We start from the raw sequence: 16,745 nt of genomic DNA, 5'->3' as shown, positions 1-16,745 counted from the left end.
GTTGTAGCGGAAGTGAAATCAATCTTGTTGCAGAACGAAGAGCAAATGAGGACACGCTGTTGGCAGATGGTGCTAATTACCCAGATGGCCACCAGATGGCGAGCATGCAAGCCTCCTCCTCGTGAAACCCACTTTATTGAATTTCAAGGGAAGGAGGACCTCAGAGAACAAACATTTGGGTTTTCTTATGTGACAGAGTGGAAAGTTTTCCTAGCATTTGAGAATATTTGTGTGTACTTCACAAGGAGAGTAAATTGTCATTCCCCCTCTAATTTTTCATCACACAATAATGCTAATAACTGGGCGTGCATTAACAAGCCACGTACTTGAAGTCCATTAACCCGTGTATTCCATGCATGAATTCCAGTGAAGTGTGAATAACCATTTCTCACTTTTCCAGATGAGAAAACTCAGCTGTCCTTCAATCCATTTGCTTATTTCATAAATATTTATTGAGCACCTGCTATGATCCTGCCTATAGTAAGTAGCAGAATCAAGATTCAAACTCCAGAAACTCCACTCCATATCTCATCTTCTTCCATTATCCCAAATACCTGAACTGTTATTACTTTATTAAACACTCCCCCTCCAAAGCAAAGCTGGTTGGATTTTATGAATTATCACAGCATGGCATGGTACTTTGCCTATTTGATCCAGTTTTCTCGCTTGTAGGATTCTTGAAATTCACTCTTCCCTGCTAGTCTGTAGGATTTCAATTATCTAAGCAACAAACAAGTGAAGCTCGACAGCATAAATGATTACTAACAGACATATCTGATACAGCCGAAATCCCCACTGCTGTTGCTAATGATATCATATACAAAACTGTTTTAATTGGCGGGGGTGGGGAACTAAGTCTAAGTGATGCCAGAGAAAATGTCATATTATAATGAAGACACAGGACACATGAACAGTGTATCAAAAGATGCAACGTGTTTAAAACAAAGCTCTTCCCACAGCCTACAAGACGGCAGGTGATCTGGGGATGTCCCTAACTCTGCAACCACTGCTCAAGCGGTACCTCCCTCTTATTCATCTCACCTCAGGGCCTTTGCACTTGTTCTTCCCTCTGTCACGAAACTCCTGCCCACAAAGTCACATGATTCCCTCACTTTCCTTGGGTCTCTGTTCTCATTAACTAACCAGAGAGGCTTTCTGGGATCTGCCTAAAAAATGGTCACCCCATTCCCCATCTCTCTTGCGTGACAGATGGAGAACTCTTCCTGCTCTGGCTCTCTCCATGGCCCTGCTTTCTCCCTCACTCTGTCGCATTTTTCTTGGGAGCACTTGTCCTCACCTGTCCTTGTCATTGTATACTTTTATTTGTTTTCTACGTCCTGCCAGTGAAATACAAGTTACATGGGAATAGCAACTTTTGTTTGGGTATTATATTCCCCAACAGCTGCATCAATAAATATATTACAAATGAACCCAGGCCTGACATAGACTACATGCGCAATAACAAGCCAATGAATAAAAGGAAGAGAGATGTCCTTTTCTGAGCTCAGTCACTGAAGCAATCGGGATAGATATCTCTGAAACGATAAATGGAATGTGCCTACTGAATCCCAGATACTCAGTCTCTTTATTGAATTTTTTTTCCAGTAAATTAAATTGATCCCCCATAGATATAGTGGTAGCTATGAAGAAAGGCCTCTTAGAAAGCCAGCATCTAGCTTCACAGGGAAAGGCATCATTATGAACAGCGAGACAGTCCACTGGGGAGCTCTGCGGGTCAAGCCAATGCACAGCAAAGTGAGACGAACTTAATCTTACGTTTTCTGACCTGGTGCCTTAAGAGGACATCACGTGGTCTAAGCTCTTTGGAAATACCGTTGAAATAGCCAGAGATCTCACATTAACTAGATCGCTACTGTTGTTGAAATCCATCCCGGATCCTATTTGGTTTTTACAATGCCAAGAACATCTACGATTCCTGTTTGCCATTAGTGTTTGAATGTATGCTGAGAAATCTAGTCTATCCATTTAAAAAGTGTTTTCCAAAAACAAAATACGGAGAATGGTAATTTTGCTCACTCAAGTAATTATTTTAGACCCGGAAGAGCCCTTGAAATCATCCAGACAAGTGTTTGTTGTGTTGTGCTTTTCTGGGCCAGCTGGACTTTTCCCCAAAAGAAATCTGGAAGCAGATGGAATGGAGCCTCCTGTGACATGCGACAATGAGCCAGAAACCAGTCCCCTAACCCTCCCACCCCTTACAAGTCCCCAAGGGAGCCCAGGGCGCCCTTCAGAGCTCAGTTAAAAACCACTGAGCCCGTCCGGCCTCACTGCTTCACACACAAGGAAACGAAGCGCGTGGAGACCAGTAATCAGCCCAGGGTGAAGTCACCTCCGACCGGAGCCACGTTTTCCCATTGGCTCCTCCCACAGCCATATAAAACACCATTTACAACACCACATCCGCTCTTACAGATCAGTGAACGCTGCTTTCTCAAGGAGGCTTTTTCTGACACCCCAGACTAACTTAAATGTCCTGCGTATCCCTTTAATACCATGACCTTCTCTCTCAAATTCTCAGAGATTTAATAGTGTTTTCAATGCACATCTGTGCTCCTAGGTATAAACCCTATGGCGACAGGGACAGTGTCTCACCCTCCTCACTGCGTCCCCAGAACCCAGACCTTTGCGTGGAAACCGAACAACCATAAGCACCTTGAGGGGAAGGCCATGTTGTCTTTGTATCCTGGTGCCTGGTTCTGTGCTTAGCTCAGAGTAGCAGCCCAATAACTGTCTTTGAGTTGAATCCAATTGTGGAAATAAAACTACCTGAGAGTCAGGGAAAGCCCTCCTGACCTTCATTCAGGCTTTTCTAGGGTTGGGTGGTCTTGAGCAATTGTCCTACCTAGTTTGTCCTTACTTTGGTCTAAAATAAAAGTTGGATTTGGGAGTCTTAGAAAACCCTCCCATCGGGAAATTACTGTGATGCTATTTTCTTCTGCTCAGAAATGTCCACTGAAGGTGTGTGGCAGGAATTTGAAATAATGAGATAACTATAGAGATATATAAAAATGTTAATTCTAATCAAGAGTTAGTGGTTAAGAGGGGGACCTTGGGAGTCATACCGCATGCAATGAAGTCTCCGTTCTACCATTTACGGGGTGACTGGAGAGTAACTTCCCCATACCTCACTCTTCATTTCCAGAACAAAGGCCAGGATCGAATGAGATCACATAACTAGTATAATTAGGTCCTGGGTACCTGATAAGATCTCAACAAACCTTAATTGACATTATCATCAAGATTATTCAAATGGGAATGATTTCCATTCAAACATATGTAAAACTAGCTTGATGACATTTTCCATAAACTCACTGCTCTCCCTCTTATGTTTCAGGAGACAGACCCACAAAGGGAAACAAGGTAAGAGAAATCATTAAAATGTGTTTGTTACCCACTCTTTATTTTAGAAGCATGGGGATGTGGACAATGTAAAGGCTTAGATATCACTTGAAAAATATAACCCAGGCGTTTGGTTGGGATTTGTCATTTCTATTTGTAAACCCCAAAATTGTTAAGCATTACTTCTGCTCAGAGAATAATAAATTTAATTTCTGATTCTCTTTCCTTCTGCAGACTCCTTTACCACCTCCTCGGTAAGACACCTAAAATAGAAATTGTATTTTGCTACGCACTTAAATGATTAGTTCCAGAATTTGAAAAGCTCCAGAATTTAAAAAAGAAAAACACGAACAGTTGATAGTTGAGAAACTAAGATGAGCTTGCCAGTGAACAAGGTCGAACAAGTCAGCCGCTCCACGTACCTTCACTCATCAGTCCGTGATGTGTACCTTGCTCCCCATCCTTTCCCCATTTCTTCCCTCCATTTAGTACAGAAACCCCCCAGACGGTACTGGCCCTAGGAAATGCCTTCAGGAACTTACAAGGTATAGGCCTATATTTATATATGCACACAGATTTTCCTATCTAGTATATATAGAAATATTACTATTATTCTATTATACATACACGTGAGAGTCACAGCCTTGACTTCTCAGGTTCTGGGTGAGGCACTCTGCTGTCCCTCTCGGGGCCCCAAGAGGACCTCCATCACAGCGCGAACCACCCTTGCTGGTAACCTCTCATGGCTTCTCTCTCTGCCACTCTGGAGGGAAGTGTCTAGAGCATGGACTGTGTCTTTGCTCTCTGCATCTCCAGCCTCCATCAATAGTGCCCGATATGCTTTGTAAATGAGTGAATGTGAGAATAAATGGGTGAGTGAGACATTCATTGACTCTCCAACATGTTCCTAATTCTTTGGGGGCATTTAAAGAGCTCACATCTTCCAGTCTTCCTCAATCTCAGATAGGTGGCATATTGAGAAATCTATGATGCCCTGCAGAAAATGACATCCCACCCTTTGGAAAACAGAACCAGACCAAAGGGCACGTTGCAGGGAGGGAGCTTTAGGCTCAGCAGGAGAATGACTACAGTATTCGGATAATCGCAGCTACCTGAAATGGATCAGACTGCCCCGTCAAGGAGCCAGCACCCCAAAATGGACTCCCCCCCCAAAGCTGCGGACACAGAGGACAGGGCTGGTTGAGGAGCCACCTGCACAGCGAACCTTCTCAGACTCTCACTGTGACTCTTCCCACAGGCCACCTGTCACTCTTCCAAAGAAGTACCAGCCCTTGCCCCCCCAGCCGGAGAGCCGCCGGTCACCCCTCCCTCAGAGGATCAGCTTCCCCGACGTCCAGAAAGGGCCCAGGTGACAGGTTTGGTGTTGTTGCTGGTGAGATGCCCAGGGAGGTTGGTGGGCTCGGGAGGGTGAGGACAACCAGCCATCTCGGGAAACAGTCTTCCTACTGTGCTGGGAAGAGCCAATGATGCATGGAGGGACAAGACTCTTAGAAAACTGCACTTGGATTCTTTAACAGAAAATATACCTTCTTGGGGCGCCTGGGTGGCTCAGTCGTTAAGCGTCTGCCTTCAGCTCAGGTCGTGATCCCAGGGTCCTGGGACGGGGTCCCACTTCGGGCTCCCTGCTCAGCGGGGAGCCTGCTTCTCCCTCGGCCTCTGCCTGCCGCTCCCCCTGCTTGTGCTCGCTCTCTCTGACAAATAAATAAAACCGTTTAAAAAAAAAAAAAGAAAGAAAAAATTACACCTTCTTTGTAATAAAATTGAAACAAAGGCTCACTTGAGACCTGAATTGCTACAGAAGGAAATGTTAAGTGCCAGAAAGGAATCAGGACTTTTTATGTAAAAACTAAAAGGGGGTTCAGGCTATTTGTGGACCAATACTGCCCCCCGGCTTCTCACCACCCCGGCTGTGGGAATACAACCGCGTGTGAAAACCCATTTGTCAAAAACGTTATTGCCATTTTGACAAATAATTAAAAAGCCAACTCTATGTCATTAAGCTGACGACAAAGTCCCATTCCCAAACGTGTGGGTCATCTGGCAGCCAACAACAATCACAAAATGTAACAAATGCGAATAGGCGCTTTTTTTCCCCCCAAGAGAGTTTGAATTTCCAGAATTTCCTCATTTTAGAAGTCAGAACAGAGATTAACATTTCTCTCTTGGTCCTGCATGGAATGAATGACGCTTTCTTATGGAAAGCTTGAATCAGCAGGTTGGAGCACAAGGCATTAGTCAGTCAGCATTTTTCATAGATAAATTCAAAATATCAGGCACATTTTGAGCTTCTATGGAAAACCCAGTCATCACTGGTTCTGCTGGGGAACGCTGAAGAGCCTAAAAGGCCATTTCCCCCTTATTTTTCTGGTGAATGTCTCTTCATCTGCTCATCCTTGGCAGCCCCACGCAAACATACCTCTGACAGGCAGAACCCCGTCCTCTCCCCGGTGCCATTTCCCCTCGTCTGCCGGCTTCTCCACTGGCCTTGCAGTGTGGGGAGGGATGCAAGCTCTCAGGTGTCGATTCCAACTGCCCCAATTGAAATTTAGGTGCTCCTTCTTATGAACTGGCAGGTTGGGTTGGAGGTGCCTTTGCCCTCGGAGAAATTAGCAGTGTCCAGAGACACATTTTGTTGTGATGAGTCGGGTGGTGGGAATTCTCCTGGCATCTGGTGGGTGGAGGCCAGGGATGCCGCTAAACACCCTGCAGTGTACGGGACCGCCCTGTGACAAAGAATAATGAGCCCTCAAAGGTCAATGATGCAGAGCTTGAGAAAGTGCTTTAGAGCAAATGACTAAACTTCACCCAGCCCTCATCCTTCTGGGTGGTAAAGTGAGGATAACAGTAATACCTACCACCTACCTCATGGGCTAATGTGAGAATTACACAAGATGAATCATGCCAAGCGCTCCACACTTCCTGCCCAGCACATAGTTGTGACCTTGAGCCGTTTCCTGTTGGCACCCTTGCCCATCCCTCACCCCATATAATTATTCGGATACAGTTCTGTCTGTTCCACCCCAAAAGGGGGGACTGACTCATTTCAGTGTGCGTAGTTCCTAGCGCAATGTCTGCCTGGCACATAGTACACCTTCGATAAATCTGTATTTCCTTCTGCCGTTTCCAGAGGGTCCTAGCCAGACTGGGAGTCACCAAGTTTCCTCAGTTTTGATTTCTAGTTTCAAATCAAGAGAAACAGGGAGGGGACAACAGCCAACAATTGACCATGAAACCCATAAAGTGATGTCATCAGAATTGGAAACGTAAAATGGATCATCCCTGACGCTACTGACCAAAGAGTCTAATATGTTCAGAACTGGTCGAAACTCAGAGAAGTAAGGAGGTAGAACATAGGATGAATAAAATATCAGAGCTGATGAGGTTGTTCAGTGTGGAGAAAAAGAGAGGATCTTCTCTTCCTTCTGTTTCTTCATGCTGGAAAGCACAGGTGTTGGGACCCAGCAGAACTGGGTTTGGATCCCAGCTGAGTCACTTCTGGCTACATCATCTCATAAAGCTCTCAAACGGTTCTGAGTTTCCGTGTTTGTGAAGACAGCAGAAAGGTCCCCATGTGACAGAGTGGTAAGGATTTCTCTAGAGTGCCTAGGAGAATATCTGTCACGGCACAGAAAAGAAAGAAAAACACCTGAACATCATCTCCCATCTGTACCCAAAAGAATTAGGCACCCATAACCCTATTTTTCTCTTGAAATACAGGCTATATATTCTAGTGCAATGTTTCTCATTCTGGCTTTACATTAAAATAATTAGGAAAGCTTTTTTAAAAGTATTATTCCCCAGTATGTGCTTTAATCACTCTGAGAGGTAAGAAGAACCCATCATGTTTTTTAAAGCTCCGCTGGGTGAATCTGATGTGCAGGCAGAGCTAAGGACCCAGAGGGAACCAGGTTCCAAGAATCTGTCAGTAAAGCTTTGATGGTCTTTAGGCCGTTTCTACATATGTTCCAGCTTCCAGTGTCTAAAATAATACTCCCTTGATCTGCAAATGAGTTCCTCTGCAGTCTGGATCACTCCAGCCTATCGTGCAGCCAACACCATGGTGTTGGAATCCTTACAAGTTTGCATTTTGCATCCTTTTGGGTTTCTGCAGCCATAGTTAAATTTGTTTAATCACTTTTAGAAGTGACGAGAACCTGGCTGGGTCTCTTCACTATCAACCCCTCCAGAGTGTCATGACATCCCATCTTACTGTATGCTTCCAGCAGCCCTCTAAAGTACGGTTTTCGAAGGCTCAGCGGCTGGTTCGTAGTAGGTGCCTGGTAAAAATCACTTCCCTACCCATTGGGCACAGAGGGTCACTAAGATTCACAGAGGTTAGGTGACTTGGTCAAAGTTATAGGGCTGGCGTAGGACTGTTGAAAGGGTCAAAAACCTATGTGAGACACCAGGAAGGTCACCATGAATAAGAAAGAGTTTTGCTGTAGGAGAGCTTCCAAATTCATTTTGAGTTGGGCGCCATATTGGTAGTCAGATGGCCATTACTAATGATCCACATGTGGCCTGTCCACAACCACAGGAGGCTGTGGCTAGGTTCACTTTCTCTGAAAACAGAAGGGACTTTGGAGAGCTGAGCTGCTTCAGCCCATGCAGGAAGGCTAATGCCCACTCCCCTCCTACCAGCTGCTCCGTGGGCGCTTGGGGATGGATGGCGCTCCATCGGGGAGGCTGTGATTCACATGGGGTAATCCACGGCGGCCACTGAAGGCAGCCGACAGCTGCAGCCCTTTACAACGGGCTCTGCTCTCCCGATGGTGAATGTGGCTCTGCGCATTGCTGCAGCCATTTGTCTCCACCTGCTCAGCCAGTCTCTGTTTGAAAGCTAGGTCTTGGCTTCACAAAACCATTGCTGAATCGAAGCACTTCAGTTCATGAACACACCACTTAAATCCTTCACCGACAACTGAAAGCTGGAAGAGAACTTTGAAGTCAGGGGAATGTTCGCTGGGCATTCTCAACCATTGATGTACCATTGTTATGATTTTTATCATATCCGTGTACTTAATATTTTTGGCTCAGCTCATTTTTTAAAGTAAGGAAATGTACTTAAAAGGGGAACATCATTAGCATAACTACAACACAGACAGTTTCAGACCCAAACTTTGAGCCAGTGGCATTTCCTCTTTCTTAAAAGGGAGGACAATTAAAATGCAAGAGCAATATTTGGATAAAGTCATCACCACATGGAGACTCTCTCTTTGACATAATTAGAAAGAGATGAAAAAGGGAATAACTCCCTTGTATTTTTAATACCATGACATATGCACCAAATAAAAGCATCCTGAGTAATCATCAGAGGAAACGACATTTGCTGAGCTCTGATTAAATACAATGGGTCCACTCTGGGGTCTTTCGGATGCTTTACCTCATGTAGTCCCACAACCACATTGTGCAGAGAGCAAGATCACAATCTCCAGTTTACTGAGAGGGACACAGAAATGCAGAGCGGTCACGAGCCACGACGTCTCCCTGCAGCTTCAGCAAACTCCAACCCCATGCTTCAGGGTTAAGCCAAAATGTCATTTACAGAAGGTACCTGCTATTTAAACAACAAAACTATGGTTTTTCCCTTTGCAACTAGCAAAGCCAGCACCACGTCAGTAGTCCTAAAATGCCAGAGTCTCTTAAACATTAAAAAGAGAAATTAGCCTCAATTTAACCCAAATAATTAATACTATGCGGTTCAACTTTATTACTTCCGATCATATCTCATTATCTTCCCACTTGCCCCATTAAGAGTGGGAGGCAGGGGGGCAGACGTACCATCTCTGATGGGCTGATGAGCTGGTTACAAAATACGGCCCTCAGTCCATTTCCCTACTACTTGGTGGTCTAAGAGCAGGATGCAGCATCTGAGCGCTGTGTGCTCCTGGGCTCATCTCCATCACCCTAGATCAACAGTCACCTTCTGAGGCTGGTGTTGCTGTCTCAACCTCCCCACATTCCCCAGGACCAGTCTCTCTCCGGCAGACCCAGGCAGACAGAATGTGCCTGTCACCCCCACACCTTCATCACTCTTCATCTGACTTTGACCACATCCCAACAGCAGTGCCCACTGAGTGCCCCACATTGTCATCCTTATCACTAGCAATCCTCACAGTAACCCCCCAAGATGAATGCTCTTGTGGCCATTTCAGAGATGAGAAAGACGAGGTTCAGAGGGGCAAAGTGATTGAATTGACAGTATCCACAAAAGGCTTGCTGGCTCTTCTGAGACCTGCCCAGGGCGCACGTCAGCACACTGTGTGTTGAGTTCTTACCCCATCATTCATTCCATGGTCTGTCTCAGTCTCCCTTCATGGAAGCATCCTTCCTCTGATACACGGCTTCCTGGGATCCCGCCGTACCCTACAACTTCACACGTGAGACTCTTTATGCTTCCTCAAAGCAAAACACGAAGAACTTTGCAATCAAGCTAATAATAGCAGGTCTGACTGTGCTAATGAAACCCAACACGGAAAACCAAATGTCAGGAGAAATGAAGACGTTATTGAAATTCTCCAAAAATGAGAAGCTAGTTTATTCATGTCCTTTCTGTCACCACCTTTCATATTGCCTCGTAACTTCTTCTGTTGCTTAGAAAATTATTATGAGAAAAATAACCTGGCTTTTGCTTTATAGTGCAGTGATGAAAATCACACTGGACCATGGCTGTTAATTTGGCAATGAAAATGCAGTCAAAGGTTTTTAAGGGCTCAGAGTGATTTTATCTTGATCATTATGAACTGTATTTTATGTAACACTGTATTTATTTTCCTTACAGGCAAATAAGCTTAAAGGACTTAAGTGAGGTAAGTGGAAATTTTGTCCTCGGAAACAAAGAAGGGATTTCTGTGCATTAGCATCTGTGATGGGCAAGACACTATTTGATTCAGAGACTTTATCACACTTAATTTTCATAATAGCTATGCTCAAATGTATTATTATCTCTACTTTAAAGATGAGAAAACTAAAGCAAAACATGTCAAGATCCAGATCTTAGACCAAGGTCTTATTTTGCCACCTGAATATACTCAGGAGTTCACCGGTCCAATGAAGAGCATCCCAGTTTCCATGGAAGACATAAAGCCTCCACCAATGGCGTCCAGTCTTCAGCTTTACAGAAATAGGATGTTGGAAATTGTACTATACCTTGACATTTGGTCTTCACAAGAAAGACAAGCTGGCTCAGTACAAAAAATTTGAGATACAGACCCACACAGACCTGGGTTTGAATATACACACAACCCCACCCCTCTTTCTGTTTTCTTGGCCATAAAATAGAGATAGATATACTTCTTTGCAAAGTTGTTGTGAAAAAGTTAAAGTAAATTAAAGCAAGTGCATAATGACCAGCTAAGCAGTAGAAGCTCAATAAACAGCATGAAAGTCAAGTATCATGGAGCTGCCTTAGAGCCCCTCCACACTCAGCTCCCTAACCCCCAATGAGCAAGTTCCCTAAGAAGTGGTGGGTCCGCTATGACTGATGAAAAGTCACTGTCCAACAATCAGAGTGGCCTCACCTCATTCCCACTGGCTTCCTAAGGGACTTGGTTCTTGTCTTAGTATTTCAACTATGCTCTTATATCTAGATGGCAGGGGTTAATCTATTTTCTTTCTTTCTTTTGTTCTGTCTGTCCGTCTGTCCTTTCTTATTTGGCTTTACGAGAATGCCAAAATCAAAAGTCACACTTCTCACTTGTCACTCAGCAAGACACTACCTCTCATCCATCAGATAATCATGGCAAGGAGGACAGCACATAACTGCTGAATAAGAAAGTGAGCCCTGGTTCCAATCAGGACCTCACCTGGCTCTCCCTCTTCTGGGAGTTGTTGGATTTTCCAAGTGCACCCCCGCCCCGGGAAGGAGAAAAGTGGGTGTGGCACTCTGCTACTGGGCACTCTCTGACTCCACCCCCTTGTTCCTGTGGGTCAAATTTATGTGTCCCTGGTTGCAGATAGCTGCCACCCGAGAGGATGTGTAGTCCACAACTCCTGGGTCAGCCTGCAAGGACAACGGGCCTTCCAATCAGTAAGGAGCAAGAAGGAAGTAGCAAGGTCAGCCTCAGACAGCGGGGGTCATGCAGGACAGTTTGTTTTCTTTGTGACTTTGGCTGGCATTCTAGAAGTAGATATCATCTAAAGAACAACACCGCCTACTGGAAAAACACATTCTTCCTCCTTATCTTTGGCCAAGACACTTCCCCATTGTTTGTCTGGGCCCAGAGTCAAGGCCATTTCTCCCCACAAAAGCCCATCTCATAGGGCAAATACTATGCTTGGGTGTGAAGTGCTCACTCACATTATATCTTGGGAACCAGAACCCATTCCCAGCAGCAATGGTATGCTGCCCACCCCAACTCAACTTCACACAGCACATTAGAGTTGTCAGAGAGACTCAATTGTCTCATTTAATTCTCACAAAACCCTAAGAGAAAAAGAAGCCTCAGGGGGGTAGAAGACTTTCCAGAGCCCCCACAGTTGGCAGAGCACAGGGCCAGCCCCTGAAAATCCAGGTCCACTCCCCACACTGTGACTCTCTGCCTCAGGAAACACAGAGACACCTCCGAGCTAAAGTAGCTTGAAAGAAAAAAAAAAGGAGGAGAAGGAGGAGGAGGAAAGAAGGAAAGAAGGAGGCATTACTATTTAACTTGAATGTTTATTTTCTAACAACAAAAAAAAGTAAAGTAGATAAACTGAAGAGATTTTACCCCACTTTTCTAATTGCATTCCATTTTAAATTCAGAGCCCTTAAGCACGAAGTGGGCTGGATCTCAATTAAACAAAACACCTGCTCTCCCAGACAGATGGCTTCTTAGCCCTATTTCCAGCTCTGCTCACCCAACTCCTTGAACAAGCCTGAGATTGTCTTCGACAAAGCTGTCTCCACAACAGCCTCTGACTGGTCACTTTGAACTGCCAGGTCCGAAGTCCTGGGCAAGACTCAGTGGGGAGACTTTCAAACCACTCATTAGGATGGATTCATTACCCTTTTTACTTAGCCTATAGATTTGCCTGATTTGCTGTCCATGATGAAATGTATGGCCTCTTTCCCAGAACCCAACTCTTTGACACCGAGGTTTTCAAAACAAAGGGGCTTGCCTGTTGGCTAGCTTCAGACAAGAGGTTCAATGCCTCTCTGAGCGATTTGTTGCTAAAGGTTTCTTGTCTGTGGAGCCAAGGTGAGTGAGGAGACCTGGGCTCCAGGGGTCAGTACACTCCCCCCCAACACACACACACCCCTCCATATAAAAAACATCATAAGTCCAGTTTGTAGCCGGAACTTTTCATGTAACATTGAGACATATTGTAGTATACTCCTATTTCATACTCTGCATAAATACTTGCAATGCATTTATAATATTCCCATAAGTCAGTACAGCACCAAAATTTACTTAACTGTTCTCACTTAGATGGGCATGTAGATTGTTCCCAGGGTTTGACACCATAAGTAATGATGTACTGGACGTCTTTGTGCATGGAACTGGGTCCAGATTTCCGGTGTTTTCTTAGGAAAAAAAGTCTCATCGATGGAATTATTGGGACGAGGATAGGAGCAATCCTAAGGTTCTTGACAGCTATGATTCAACTGTTTTCAGAAGAGTCAAAGTAATTTATAGCCCCATCAGCAGACTGCATATTTGCCTGTTGCCTCACACAGAGAGTAGAACATTTCGATTTTGCTTAGTCTTTTGGAGAATTATTTGTAGGTTTTAAAAAATCTATACTAACAAAAATGTTGCGCAAATTCTACTAACCAATTGCTCCAAGAAAAACATGGTTTAATGTAAAATTCTCTATCACCAAGATTCACTCAACGTTATGCTTTTGTTGTTGTTAATTCAATGCAGGTCCTTGGAACAGAGAGAGGTAAGCTGTTTACATTTGTTTTCATACACTGATACTATTAGGTTAAGTTCCATTTCCAGATTTATAGCATTAGTCATTTTTACAAAGGATTGTTTCAGGGCCTGGCATATAAGAGCACCTGCGTGTGTGCATGATGATGTGATCCAGGTGGGCCCGGGGCCTCCTAGTCTACTCAAGAGCCCCCTGGTTGAAACAAAGTGATTAAAATTGAGGCTCAGGTGGAGGTCTTTCTTCCACCATAGACAATGACAAGAAGAAGGCATGCTGTCAGCCCCTGCCACTTTAGAAAGACGTGCTTGGCCCACTGCTCCAGGGAAGCTCTTGGTCTTTCTGGCTTTGATGGTACCCATGCACACACACATACACCCTCATGTGATCGTGCACACACACATATGCATGTATGCACATTGTTGGTAGATGCTAAGCAGCAGCAAGTTCATGCCCACCTTTGAAATACCATTCACCTGGTTCACTTACGATGACGAGTTATGTCAAAGTCCAAGGATCTGAGCCATGACCCAGAGACTTAACACAGGCCGCAGAGTCCCACAAAGCAACATCAGTTAGGATTTCAGAGGCTGCCACCAACTCAGTTTGGTTTTGGCCACGTTGTATTGCCTCTGTGGGTCTCAAGTCTGCTCTTCTTTATACGGAGGGAGTTAGGCTTGAGTGGGCCTAACCAGGGTTTGTAGATTCTCAAGGGTCCCTTATGGAGAAGTGGGGGTCAGTTGGCAATTCTAAATAACTTTAAAACCTAAAGTAAACTGTGCCCTTTTCCACACTGAAACTCAACATCCTCACTAAAATTTTAGTTCAGATGTTGTCGTCTTGGACTTCTGGGATTATCGGTGCAATGATGTCACGTTGCTCAGCGCATGAGGGGCAGAGGCTCTGGATGGCTGCTGATGACATCAAATGATTTTACGGGATGGGTGACTAGTGGACCAGGTATTGACCCCAATCACATTGCAAGTAATCACAGCCCTTCAATCAGAGGTGTCCAGTCTGTGACCCACCTTGGACAGAGAAAGAGCACAGAGCAACAACCAGAATTAAGACATGTCAATGTCGATTCGCTTCCTTAACTTTACTTCTAAGGACAGCAACTGGGAGAGTGTTTTATGGCATTTCATATCATAGTATGATTACATCCCTTGGTGATTTGGATGGCAGATTATTCATGATGAAAAGGAAATAAATAGTGGTCACATCCATGGCATATGTAATTACTAAATAACTCCAGTTCATATGGTTGGCAGATCTTTTCAAAACTTAAAGATCAAAGGGGGAAAATTGAGAAAATGTATGCCTGCTGGTAAGCAGGTAGGCACGGCTGGTCTACATCAGAATCCTGGGAGCTCTCCAGCCCTGTCGCAGAAGAGATGAGAGACTTCAGGAGAGCGTGGGCCAGCACTGGGCAACCCCCTGCCCAGAGCAGTTCTCAAGTTTCACTGTTTTATTTATGTTCCTATGTAAGTTTTCATTTGAATGCAGAATTCAACTTTGGTTCACTTCCACACCAAGCCCTTCCAATACCAAATACCTTCCGATGTGATATTCTGTATTTCAGGAAGCTCAATGATGAATTCCAGATTCAGTATTCTTGATCCTATTGAATATTCACGATTCGAAAGAGTTTTTATAGCCTCAGGGAAAAGCCGCCCACAGGAGCCAGGGGAGTTGTAGAATATGTAGGTTACGGTTTCTGCTGACCACCAACAGCCCTCTCCTACTAATCAGAGATCACTCAGATGAAATCACAGAAGTTCCATTAGGTCCCCAATCATTTTCTTTTTACAACCTGACCAAATTATGCGACTCCTTTATGCAGTTCCTCATTACCAGATGAAGCCTGAATCAATTCACCTGTCACAAAATCAAAGCACTCCAGAGATTCCTCTTGCCATTGCCAGGTAAGGAGACAGGAATGCCTTGCTGGGCGGCAGCCTGGGGGTCAGGCCATGTGTCGTCCTGGATAATGACGCACGAAGGCTTCCTGAGAAATGGGAAGTCTTTGGTCTTTGATAATGAAGCCCAATGATGAGGCCCAAGGGAAATGTGTGAGTCACAGTTGTTAGGGAAGGTAATGGCCTTGTTCTTCCTGTAATTTACTAGTGATTGCTTGTTAGAGAAGTTTGGGAGATCTGAAGGCTTGGATATGAACTAGACAGGTTTAACTGGAATGGATGCAAACCAATCTGGGGGAAAAATTGGCTATTTCTAATTATTCTCAGTTGGTAACTTGTAAGTTACCACACGCAAACTGACAGCTAATTTTGAACAAAACTTTATAGATGGTTGGAGGTTGAAAATGCCATTATCTGATTTAACACTTGCCTGATGGGGTTATTGTGACCACTGCTGTCCCAACTGAAGATTCGAGGAAGCAGAGGCTGAGACCAGTGATTCACTGACCAAGGTCACTATAAATTAGCGGTGGCTTCCTTACAACAAAATCCAGGGCCTCCAAAATTAGTGCTTCTAAGGTCCCCATGACCCCTGGCTGGCCAGTGGCTCCAGCCTCAGTTCATGCCACTTTCCCACTGTCTCAATCCCTGTTGTCACATAATGCAGGACATTTGCACATGCTCTTCCTCTGTCTATACCACCTCCCCCCATATTTCCCTCTTTCCACCCTCTCCCTACTTGGAAAAACCCCTCTTCAGCCATCAGACCCCAGCTTAAAGCCACACTGAATTTAGGAGATAGTTTTGACCCACTCCCCAGAGGGAATAAATGAGGCCCAGAGAGGTGGAGTTCCTTACTACTGAAGTCAAGTCCAACTTCGAAGCCCAAACGGTAGCCCATGCTGCCAATAATGGCTTGATTCTGGAAATGCATGAATGCTGACTTTCCCTGGTGCCCTGCCCACAGTTAAGATGCTATCTTTTATTTATTCAATAAGTACAGGGAATGTACCTTGTCTATGGTAGAACAGAGAAGTGGTCAGGAGACATTCACCAGAATCGGATTGCACACCTCATCACTAGCAAACCACATCCTTGGGCAACACTGCTCGTCCTACAGTAGACGCTGAGAGCAGAGCCAGGCCTATTGCCAGTGCCCAATAAATGTCAGCTCTCACCGCCATGCCAGGCCTGCACATCAAGGGCATGATCTCCATCCCCCATTACCTCCCTTTCCCTCACTTGCGTATTGTTGTTTAAAGAGTCTTTTATTATATTTTTATAATCCTTTTTCTCTTACGGATTTCCTTATAATAATCCAGTTTTCTCACTTAGCTCACATTTCAAGAAGGAACAAAATAATTTCTGTGCTCCTCTTGCTTGCTATGGCTCGCTCTCCTTCAACTGGTAAACAATTTCTATAGAATATTAGCCCCAACCCGCCACCTATCTATAGTGACTGTAGTTACGAGGCAAGTCTGAATTCATGGTTTCCAAAAGCAAAGAATCACGATATGTGCTCACTGAAATATGATGGGAAGAACTTGTATGGGTCAATTTGTTCCATATCTGTTTGCCTGCCTTGAGAAA

At 44.6% G+C, this 16,745-nt stretch overlaps 1 protein-coding gene across 1 annotated transcript in view; it reads left to right on the top strand.

Moving 5' to 3' along the window:
• Positions 1 to 16,745, top strand: part of CLNK (cytokine dependent hematopoietic cell linker) — a 76,164-nt gene that overhangs the window by 38,234 nt on the left and 21,185 nt on the right. Inside the window, exons 7-12 of the mRNA XM_032399892.1 lie at positions 3,356 to 3,381; positions 3,595 to 3,614; positions 4,619 to 4,729; positions 10,163 to 10,190; positions 13,230 to 13,248; positions 15,080 to 15,161. Of these exons, the coding sequence (XP_032255783.1) occupies positions 3,356 to 3,381; positions 3,595 to 3,614; positions 4,619 to 4,729; positions 10,163 to 10,190; positions 13,230 to 13,248; positions 15,080 to 15,161 (286 nt within the window). The remainder of the gene's footprint in view (positions 1 to 3,355; positions 3,382 to 3,594; positions 3,615 to 4,618; positions 4,730 to 10,162; positions 10,191 to 13,229; positions 13,249 to 15,079; positions 15,162 to 16,745) is intronic.

Source organism: Phoca vitulina, unplaced genomic scaffold (assembly GCF_004348235.1).
Source record: "Phoca vitulina isolate PV1807 unplaced genomic scaffold, GSC_HSeal_1.0 scaffold3, whole genome shotgun sequence".
Classification (NCBI taxonomy): domain Eukaryota; kingdom Metazoa; phylum Chordata; class Mammalia; order Carnivora; family Phocidae; genus Phoca; species Phoca vitulina.
Note: the sequence above shows the minus strand (reverse complement) of the source record. Positions and strands in the feature narration are given on the sequence as shown.